At 30.3% G+C, this 12,079-nt stretch overlaps 1 protein-coding gene across 6 annotated transcripts in view; it reads right to left on the minus strand.

Annotated features, from left to right (window-relative positions):
- LOC118200148 (translation initiation factor eIF2 assembly protein-like) overlaps positions 1-12,079 on the minus strand; it is a 61,709-nt gene that overhangs the window by 1,206 nt on the left and 48,424 nt on the right. For all 6 annotated transcript variants that reach the window (XM_085818950.1, XM_085818953.1, XM_085818951.1 and 3 more), the window contains 2 exons: positions 8,781-8,888; positions 7,700-7,834 (listed from right to left, as the gene is read on the minus strand). In XM_085818950.1, coding sequence (XP_085675076.1) covers positions 7,700-7,834; positions 8,781-8,888 — 243 coding nt within the window. The remainder of the gene's footprint in view (positions 1-7,699; positions 7,835-8,780; positions 8,889-12,079) is intronic.

Below are 12,079 nucleotides of genomic sequence, written 5' to 3' on the forward strand. Positions count from 1 at the left end.
AAAATTGCTACAGAATAAAAAAAAAAATAACACAGAATAATAAAAGGAAACAGCTAACAGAATCATATACAAATATATTATTATGGCAGGATAGAACAATTAAAATTTCAAGAAATTTTGAGGTATAAGAACATGCAGAAATTAGTACCCCAAAACATATGCCATTGGAAAAGATAGCACCTGTTATACAAGTGGGCATCAAGTAAATTAAATTATTAATGTGCTCTGTGTGTCATTTGACCACACTACATTGCTAGTCATTTTAGGGCTCTCTAATGCTGTCTAGGAGACATGAACTCAGCAGGTCTCTCAAGTCATAAAGCAATAGTAGACTGCATGAACCCAGGCTCCAAAATTTCTGGGTGGCAGATTAATAATTCTTTACTCGCTTTACAAAGGGTGTAGAGCCAGTGAAACAGGAGCTTGACTGATTGTCAAATTTACCACTTTTCAGATGCTACTTTATATGACTTCTAGTAATTTTGGAGAAATGGAAGGTACTGGAAATATCTCGGCTGCTGAGGGGAGAACTATCTAAGTTCTTGGAAAACTATTATGTTCCTGGAGAGAACATTTCTCAGTTTTTATTTCAGACTTGACTCCAGAGTATTGAGAGATCTCCGTACAAACTTTACTCTTTAGATATACTTTGATAGATACACTTTGCAATGTGTTTAATATTCTTAGTAGTTTGAAGTGGTAACTACTGATTGTGCTCTTATCATACCGTGATAAGCTATCCAGGTACTTTTGTGAAAAGTTCCAGAACCATAAAGTGTTTCTTTTATAAAAATTAATTTAATCAAGCTATCATGGGTTCTGTGTGCATTCAATCCATTAGAAATCCATATGCACAGAAGAATTCAAAACTGTTAACAGCATAAACTGCAGCTGAAATTTCAAGTGATATATTACTTGTAACAGTACACAGGGGTGTCTTTCATTGAAACAATTTCCCATAAATATTAATTTAAGGATTTCAATAATTTTCAAGAGCTTAATGAGCATTACTTTTGAATCACCTGGTGTATATGTGTATAAATATGTAATACAGTAAAAGCTTGACCAGCTAGAAAGCTCGAGAATGCCAAATTCCAAATATGTGAAAATTCCAGATAGTTGAACATATAAGAAATGGAATTCACATTAATAAAGCCAAATTAAAGGGAAATTTTTTGTTCTAAAATTATAGAAACAATCACATTACTAGTTCTCAACTTGAATGTCTAACGCCTACATTTCAAATTAAGATTTTTTGGGAGTTAAGAAAACATATTTTGGTCATAAAAACCGATGTATTTCATAGGTCTCATTCGATTATGAAAGCCTACTGAACATGAAAATTGGCAAAGATATAGCTAATTATTCTGGCAGAAGTTAAAATCAACATATCGTTCTTCATTTAGTTAGATAACAAAGAGATACAAATTATAGATACAGCATATGAAAAGCTTAAAATGGCTTGTGATATTTTTTACATAATTGTTTATCTGTTTTCAAAGTCGCCTATTTTGGTTCTTTTGAAGCCTGGATCGTGTAAATTTGAAAATAGTCCACTTCTTGCAATCTCAAATATTAATAATTATTTCAAAATGCAAGAAATAAAAGAACTTACACCCTTCTTTACAAAAACTAAACCAACTTATACAGATTTAATCAAATTACAATAAACCAAAATGAACTTTTTAATGATTGTATTGTGATGTAACGTTTATCCATTATTGGCCCTAAGTTATATTATTTGGCGACTATGTACACATGTTAACAGTATTATAAGCTCTATAAATGAATTATAAATCTTTTATGTATTCAATTTTATGACAGAATTTTATTTTATTTTATTTTATTTATTTATTTATTTTCTTAAGTTCTAAAATATTCCAGTTACTTGAGCTTTCTTATTCGTTGAAAGCCAGATAGTTGGACTTTTACTGAATTTAGAAGACTCAGAAACTTGCAATCACAGCCGATAACACAAACGTTTCTCTGTTCTTAAGAAGGAGATTCCTAATATAAATTACATATCATAATGGGCCCGATCTGTGCACCCATCCTGATTATATTTCCATCTAGTCTGCATTTTATGAGAATATGATGCATGAATAACAAAGTAAGTAGCAAGAGGACAGCAAGTGAGAGCAGAAGTTTGATGTACTCCAACAATTAAACTCCAGGTGGAAGAGTTATGGTTCGTAAATGAGTAAGTATCAAAACAAATAGTTAGCATCACTTTGCTTTATCTGGATTGGATATTTAAGATTCAATTATTATTACTGGATGAAGTCTTTATGGAAGAGCCTGCATCATTACAATTAAGCAAACATTAATTAATTTTGAAATTCTACAATTTAAAAAGTTTTATTATAATAAATTACTATTTTTATGACAAAAAAGGGAAATAATCAAATTTAAATGGAGAGTTAAGAGACTTGCAAATTAATGTCATTAGTGTGATTTACATACCATTCAACTTACATATATATAATATATATAATAAATATTTAACAAATATTCTCTATTTGTATAAAACAAATATAAAAATCTCTATTCGTTTATAGCAATGTATGTACTATAAACTAAATCGTTGATTTTCAAAATGCAACACCCTTCGGGAGTGGGACAACATATAAAAGGAATGACAGTTGGGCAAGTTGTACTTTGCTGCCTGCACACAATGCAACACTTGCGTTATCCTGCCATGCTGTGCTTGAGTCTTAGTTGGGCTTCAATTCAATTAGTAATTAAAACAATTAAATCAGTAATTAAATACTCTACTTTTTACAGCATTTTATGAATATTTGTGTAATTTATATTACGAAAACACTGTTATTTCAGTTAAAATTATGCTGGCTCTCGAAAGGTAGCAAGATGCATGATTATTTGAGCCTTGCGATGAAGTGATTTAGTTTTTGGAAATTCAAAATCAAACTGAATTATAAAAGGAATTCCCAAAGTGCCAGTTGTATTGGCTTGTAAGGTATTTTCGGTACATTGAACTCACTGAACTTGAAATCACAAGAGAAAATTCAAACATAATTTATTATCGGGTTACCTTCACAATATATACTGATAAGAAACAGCTCTAGGAACATAAAATTTTAGCCTGCAATTATTCCAGCTTTCCCAAATTATCTGGAACCTTGGAAGAAGTACACTTTAAGGAAGTTTTGAAGGATACAAAAACTAAGAATAAAATACCAAATCATTTACAGCACTTCTGACAAATTCAAATGGTAATTTCCTAATTCATGTAATACAGTCAAAAGTTGTTAATTCAGACACCCATATTCTGGACCTCAAAGCTACAAAATTTCTGAGCATGCGTCGCGTGAGATCTTTACGGCTGCACATATGCGTGTGCGCATGCGCATAATACATTTACGCATGCGCGTTTAATGTATAACGGACAGTATAAGCTAAAATTATCTAATTATCTTTTTCAGTTAATGTTGCAGATTGCATTGTTCCTTAATCTTCAAATTGGATCCAGCTTATTATTTTTTGCAGACTGTTAGAGCAATTTTATAAAAGTAAGCTTGAACTTTCGATTATGTCAAATAGAATTTCTGATGCTGGAGCTCCCAAAGGATCTACAAAGCGAAAGTATGTTTCGATGTCCATCAGACAAAAAGTAAAACTGCTGCAAAAAATGGATAAAGGCATATCCTTTGTTTATCTAATTATTCCGAAATCTGTTTATCAATTTCACGCTGCTCTGCGGCGGAGGAAGGGGAAACGCCGCGGCACGCAATGATTTGGAAGTTGATCTGTCAGCACTATCCTTATCTTCAGGGCAGATGTTTTTATTTTATTTGGCTTATAATTCCTTACTAAATGTTGCATTTCATCTCGATGTACTCCGTCTTTGATATGATTTAAATCAAATTCCTCGTCATTATAATTCGCTTCCGATAGTGAAGAAAGTGACACAGAGGTTATTGAAAATGAAAAAATTTCGATTGACAAATTAGTCGGTATTCTCGACACAGCAATTATAGGACTTGAACAGCGGAACTTTGTAACTGAACAAGAAATTATGTCTGTTTATAGAATTAAAGATAAAGTATTATCACATAAAATGAAGCAACTTAAACAACTTACATTGAAATAAATGTTTTATAAAGTAAACAAATAAATATAAACTTCTTTTTTTGTAAATTTTGATACCCTTTACATCATAATTGTTCTTTATTTCATAAATTACGGTTTCATATTTTTAATTTTATAATTTTTGCATGCCATCTTACCAGATTTAAACTGATGATCTATAATCCGGAATCGCCAAAATCCTGACGAGTCCAGATTAACGACTTTTGACTGTAATGGCATTTACAGAATGGCGATGGATCCTTTTCATGTTGACAAAGATGGGCTGCCAGAAACACTACAAGAGCCAGCTTTGCAAATTAAAAATGATTCTGCAGCCAAATATGACTTGTGAAATTGGATAAGCTATTATTTTGGGTAAAATATCTCAAAATTTATCCAAGCATAGCAGAGCAAGCACTGAAACTGTATTTACCATTCTCAAGCACTTATTTGTGTGCAAAAATGTTTTCAGCAATTGTAGCAATAAAAAAAAAGCAGAGATACAAACTCAGTATTGCTAGAGATTTATGTTGCATATTTTCTTCAGTTCAACAACAACTGAAAATTTTGTTGAAAATAACAAATTCATTGATTTATTTGTTTCTTTTATGCCAAATGTGTGTGTGAACTTCTATATTGAAACCTTATGTTTTTTGTTCTCACTACCCTATAGGTAAGTAATATTATTATTGAGGATGAGGAACGAGAATTTCCATTACTAGCAGTAAGGAGGGATTTAAAAAAAAAAAAAAAAAAAAAAAACTTTGGTAACCCATATATTAAATGTTGTGTATACTATATACAAAAATCAAATAGATATATAGTAAATTTTAATTCATATTCCACTGAAACAATGCTGTGGGATAAAAAAAAGAGGAACCAAGCAGTGAATGTAACTAATGCACACTTTAAAATTTACTGTTTATTACAGTCAAAAGTCGTTAATTCGGACACCCATAATCCGGACCTCAAAGCTACAAACTATCTGCGCATGCGTCGCGTTGACGCAGACCTTTACGGCTGTGAATATCTGTGTGCGCGTGCGCAAAAAACGTTTACGAATGCACGTTTAATGTATAACGGACGGTATAAGCTAAGCTAAAATAATCCAGTTATGTTGCAGATTGCGTTGTTCCTTAATCTTCAAATTAGATTGGGCTTATTATTTTTTGCAGACTGTCAGAGCAATTTTATAAAAGTAAGCTTGAACTTTCGATTATGTCAAATAGAATTTCTGATATATATTTACTAATATGTAAAGGATCTAAAAAGCGAAAGTGTCTTTCAAAGTCCATTAAACAAAAAGTGGAATTGATGCAAAAAATGGATAAAGGCATATCCTTTGTTTACCCAAACTTTAACGTTTATCTAAACTTTGTTTATCTTTAACGCTGCCACACGCAATGAATTGGAAGTTGATCTGTCAGCACTATCCTTATCTTCAGGGCAGATGTTTTTATTTTATTTGGCTTATAACTCCTTACTAAATGTAGTATTTCATATTGATGTACTCTGTCTTTGATATGATTTAAATCAAATTCCTCGTCATTATAATTCGCTTCCAATAGCGAAGAAAGTGACAGAGGTTATTGAAAACGAAAAAATTTCGATTGACAAATTAGTCGGTATTCTCGACACAGCAATTATAGGACTTGAACAGAGGAACTTTGTAACTGAACAAGAAATTATGTCTGTTTATAGAATTAAAAAGAAAGTATTATCACATAAAACGAAGCAACTTAAACAACTTACATTGAAAGAAATGTTTAATAAAGTAAACAAATAAATATTAAGCTTCTTTTTTTGTAAATTTTGATACCCTTTAGATCATATTGGTTCTTTACTTCATAAATTACGGTTTCATATTTTTAATTTTATAATTTCTGCATGCCATCTTACCAGATTTAAACTGATGATCTATAATCTGGAAAAATTGATAACGAGTCCGGATTAACGACTTTTGACTGTATTTCCAAAAATGTTACTAGTCTCGAAACACGATCTTGCATGGATTCACTTTAAATGTGTTCTTTCACTTGTCAATCAAATCTGTTGACATTTGGCAAAGTGTTATAACAATTATTTTTCAAATTTAATCTGTTTATTGTACAACAAACTATTAAAGCACTATTAAAAGTAATACAGTCAAAAGTCGTTAATCCGGACACCCATAATCCAGAATGATCTATAAACCGGACCTCAAAGCTACAAACTTTCTGCGCATGCGCCACCGGAAATGCGTTGTGCGTGCGGCAACGCAATTCGCGTAATACCTTTACGCATGCACGTTTAATGAATAATGGACGGTATAAGCTAAGCTAAATTATCTAATTATCTATTTCAGTTAATGTTGCAGATTGCGTTGTTCTTTAATCTTCGAATTCGAACCAGCTTATTATTTTTTGCAGACTGTTAGAGCAATTTTATAAAAGTAAGTTGGAACTTTCGATTATGTCAAATAGAATTTCTGATGCTGGATCTACAAACGGAAAGCATGTTTCGATGTTCATCAAACAAAAAGTGGAATTGCTGCAAAAAATGTTTAAAGGCTCTTTTGTTTCTCTAACCATTCCGAAATCTGTTTATCAATTTCACGCTGCTCTGCGCGGGGGAAGGGGACGTCACAGCGCGCAATGAATTAGAAGTTGATATGTCAGCACTATCCTTATCTTCAGGGCAGATGTTTTTTTTTTTTTTATTTGGCTTATAATGTAGTATTTCATCTCGATGTACTCCATCTTTGATATGATTTAAATCAAATTCCTCGTCATTATAAATATCACAAATACAAATCAAATAGTTTTCTTTTTGCAATTTTCTAATTTCGACTATGCGTAATGTATGCTTTATGCATGCGCGCGTTGAAAGAAATGTTTAATAAAGTAAACAAATAAATTTTAAGCTTTTTTTTTGTAAATTTTGATACCCTTTAGATCATAATTGCTCTTTATTTCATAAATTATGGTTTCATATTTTTAATTTTATAATTTCTGCATGCCATCTTACCAGATTTAAACTGATTATCTATAATCCGGAATCGTTGCAGTCCTGATGAGTCCGGATTAAAGACTTTTGACTGTAGTCAAAATATAAGCTATAGTAACTAATAAAAGCAATAACAAAGAAAAAAAAAAAACTATAAAAGCAACAGATATAATTCTTAAGAATATTATTTTTTTTAAATTTCTTATCTGATTGATTTAAATAAAAATGCATGATGATATACCTAATTAAAAACACATATTTTTAAAGAATTCACTTATATAATTTTTTACTTTTCAGATACACAGAAGATAAAAATGTTCCCATGTTAGTCTGAATGTGTATTTCCTCTACCATATAAAATGTTTCACTATTCTACCTGGCCGTGTCTATTAATAATCTCCACTGATAAACCACATTAAACTTTACGACAGCTTTTTTGGACGATCATTAAAATCTGAATCCTTTCAGATTTTTTATTTTATTTTAAATTACTGCTAAATAATGCTGCAATGGTTTAGCTACCAGCTTATTCGAACTTATTTCTTTCATTTTTCTTCACATGCTATACCAATTATATATAGAGAACTTCAGTCTATCATTGTTAACTTAATGAAATGATACTCACTAATTTAATTAGATCTACTAATTTAAAACTGTCTTCACCCGTACTTATATCTACAATATCTCTGGGTATTGCATGGTAACTTAGTGGTCTTGGTTGAACACCACGGTCATCATCCACATATCTAAACTCCGGAAGCTGGAATTAAAAAAAAAAAAAAAATCAAATAATATAATTATAATATATTATAAATAAATAAAATTTTGAAGGGAATGCAATTGCAATATAAAATTAAAAAATTTTGAAGGGAATAAAATAAAATTAAACAATCTTTCCCAGAAATGACATTTAAAATTTCTTCAAAAATAATTGCTTAAAAAAAAAAACAATCATTGCAGTCACACATGGCCAATTCAAATTTGGATATGTTTTTATTTTTTGAAATTTAACCTTAAAAAATTCTTCTTGATCTCTCTAAACATAATGTTAAATTACTGGTGTTAATCCAAATCTTAAGATAAATACATAACAGAATTTTAAAAAACTCAAGTTCTTTGATAATTTGAATCTAAAGAAACTTCCAAGTTCTGAAAATTTCCAGAGTTCAGCAAATACCGAGTAAACAAACCATACAGTTTTAAAATTATTTGGGTCTATTAATATTCTCGACTACCTTACAGTTTTTTAATTACCATGTCAAACAGTATGTTCATATAACTAGAGAATAACATCTGCCCTATTGTCAAAAGATCAGGTCATATGCCGAAGTTTGTAAGATTTGCTGTTTGTTCACCACTAATCTAACTACATGGAATGACTTTATCAAAGTGGATTAAACAGCAGATAATCATTCACATTATCTTTCATTCAAAAGAAAGATTAATTAATGTTCAGCATTTGTGACGGAATCAAGATTTATAAAATATAGTTATGAAGGATGAAAAAGATTATAAGAATGAAACAGAAAACTGTGGCATTACTTCCTTCGTTATAATTAAAGGTACATTATAATAATCAATAAAAAAATAAAACGAAATTACTCTATGTAATATGCTTCATTTTAATTCTGCAGATAATCATTAATAAAAATGCCTACCTTTTTGCTACTATTATATAATGAGAAATGAAATTCATAAATACATACACTGGTGCCATTTGTTCCAACTGTTCCAATAATTAATTCATCCCAGTCAAAAAGTAATGATTCAGTAACAGTTCCAAATGGATTGAAGTCTACCAAGTAAACATGATCCTAAATTAAAATATTACATTACTTCTTTTAATGCATATGGTGATTTAAATCTAATATATTAAACACATAAAAAACAATTCAGCATTAGATTACAGTCACTTAATGTGGATAATAAATAGATTAAGTATTAGATTCTAGGAAAAATTTAAAAACAGAGGTTTCTGGGAAGTTTCTCAAGCTGCGAAGTGAGGCCATTTCAAAAGAACTCCTGGCACTCTGAAGTCTGAGTATATGCTGCTGACTTGGAGAATTGCTTATGGAAATGCATTAATGATTATTCTGAAAAAGATCACTGTAACAAAGATGTTGAATAAAAATTAACCTCATTCTGTAAATAATCCACTTACAATTAAACTTCTCTTTCCAATTTTTTGAAATTAATTTTTTAAAATAAAACATATAAAATTTAATTCCAGATTAGCACAGACAGCTGAGGATTGGCCAATAATTTTGATGATACAAGCATAAATTTTTAATCTTAATTATATGAAATATCACCCAAAAATGAATTTCAATCATCACAAAAGTAAACCAGTGTTAAATTACTGCACTTGTTACAATGACACTTAATTCTGAATTCAATTAATAGAGAATTTGTGCAAATCTTTTTTTTTTTTTTTTTTTTTCCAAGCACCAGCATACCATTTTTATTTCTCAGCAGTAAAGCTTTAAGATGAAGCTCATTCATCTTAAAGCTATAAGCATTCACAGAAAGATATATTCCTATAAAAATGTAGAGATAAGAGTTTTAGATCACTATATCTAGTGATCAAAAGTAAGAAGCAATTACCTTCCTTAACTAGCTGTATAATTTTATGCTGTTTCTCCCTTTTCTGACTTTTTAATCTCTGCAACATTATTCTCTGTTGGAAGGTTTATTCAACAAAAGTTTAAAAATTTTTACACACTATTATAATTGATTAGAGCCATAGCAAATATTACTATATTAATGGCTCTGGAGAGGAAAGAGATGCAATCAATCAATCAGTTATCAAGAATGAAGTACTTAACTACATGACACAAAAGAAAACTGGAATGTGATTAAAAAGAACTTACTAAATAAAAGAGTTGAAAAAGCTTTAAAATTATTATTAAAAATTTTTCAACTCTTCTATAGCATTATATACAAATATATATTGATACGATTTTTGTACTTATTTACCTATTTTTAGTAGAATTTGTAATAAAAATTGTTTTACATTCCCACGCAAAGAGAAATATACGCCAGAAAAATTAAAATACAGAAGCACACACATTTAACATTTTAATAAATAGATATCTCATAATTGTACTCTTTTGCTATCCAGAAAAATCGAGAAAATATCAGAATATTCTTGTGTAGGATTAAAACGCTTATAAAAGCTGCGACTTTATGGTGAGCTTTCTCTGTATTTTTTAACTGAGTTCTATTGAACGTTTTAGTAGTTTAAAAATAAAACTACTGTGAGATACTGCGATATTGTATGAACATCTCTGAGGAAATTTAAGATTTTTGTATTTATTCTTGAAATAAGAATATATTTTATTAACTTTTTATCATTTTGTGCATTGAATCCATTACGAACCTGTACGCAAGCAACACTTTTTGGTGTCAGAAGTGGGATATTGAATGCCAATTACAAGAGCGACGGAAGAACAAATGAGGCAGTTGATGACTGCATTTGCTGCATTCCAAGAAAAGATGGAAGGGACCGTCAACTCAGTTAAAGAAGAAATGAAAGCGGACCACTCAAAAATGAAAGCTGCTGATCAAGTATACGTTAAAAGGGAGATGAAAGCTGTTCAAGTTACTGTTAAATTCGTAATTGAACTCTTTTGCTATCCAGAAAAGTTGAGAAAATACCAGAATATTCTTGTGCAGGATTAAAAAATATAAATCTGGAGGAAAAAATCTCAATTTAGTTGTTTACTTAGTTTTTGTGGTTGATTGTAGTGAATTCGCGGTGAGCTTTCTCTGAATTTTTTAATTTTAGTTCTATTGAATGTTTTAGTAGTTTAAAAATATAACGTGAGATTGTGCTATTGTGATCTCTGAGGAAAATTAAGCATTTTGTTTTTATTTTTGCGATAAGAATAAATTTTATTAACTCTTTTGCATTCAATGCATTTTGAATTCCTATGCAAGCAACAATATTACAATATTACATGCACATTTTAATAAGATCAGGACACTATGCTTCTTGTGTATTTCCATGTTAAAAATTATCAATTTAAAAATTTGATAGGGGAAAAAAGTAAGGTAACTAAACAGCATATAAAATCATTCTAGATATTTTATATTATAGTAATGATGGAAACTAATATCTAGGTCAGGGGTTGGCAGACCTGCGGCTCTTTAGTTCCATACGCAACTATTATTTATTTTATCCCAAATAATGGCAGACCTGCGGCTCTTTAGTTCCATATGCAACTATTATTTATTTTATCCCAAATAAAAAAATAAAATAAAATAAAAACAAGAAGAAGAAGAAGAACTGAAGAAGAGCATCAAGAATTCAATCGGTATTGGACGCAGTCATTCGCTTTCGTATGCAACTCAGATGGCCTTCCGACTTGTCTCATTTGCCACAAAAAACTCGCACACAATAAGAAATCAAATTTAGAGAGACACTTCACTAAAAAACATACTCAGTTTGCTAGTAAATATCCAGCAGGCGAAGAACGAAAGACAAAAAGCTATCGATGAGCTCCAAAAACAAAAACAGCAATCAAGTTCCATGTTAAGTAACTGGACACAATCCACAAGTAATGTTAATCTGGCAAGCTTCGCGGTATCATTAGAAATTGGAAAAAAAAAAAAAAAAAAAAAAAGCAAACCATTCACAGATGGTGAGTATGTCAAATATTGCTTTATACGTGCATCTGAAGCACTGTTTTGTGATTTCAAAAACAAACCATAAATCTTGAAAAAAAATCAAAGATTTACCACCATCTGCTTAAACAGCACAAGATAGATAGCTAAAATGTCTTCAAATGTAACATACAGTCAAAAGTCGTTAATCGTCGGACTCGTCGGGACTTCGGCGATTCCGGATTATCGATTTTTTCGGATTATAGATCATCAGTTTAAATCTGGTAAAATGGCATGCAGAAATTATAAAATTAAAAATATGAAACCATAATTTACAAAATAAAGAACAATTATGATCTAAAGGGTATCAAAATTTACACACACACACACACAAAAAAAA

This window comes from Stegodyphus dumicola, chromosome 6, assembly GCF_044657685.1.
Source record: "Stegodyphus dumicola isolate Sdum_Otavi_A_Nest chromosome 6, ASM4465768v1".
NCBI lineage: Eukaryota > Metazoa > Arthropoda > Arachnida > Araneae > Eresidae > Stegodyphus > Stegodyphus dumicola.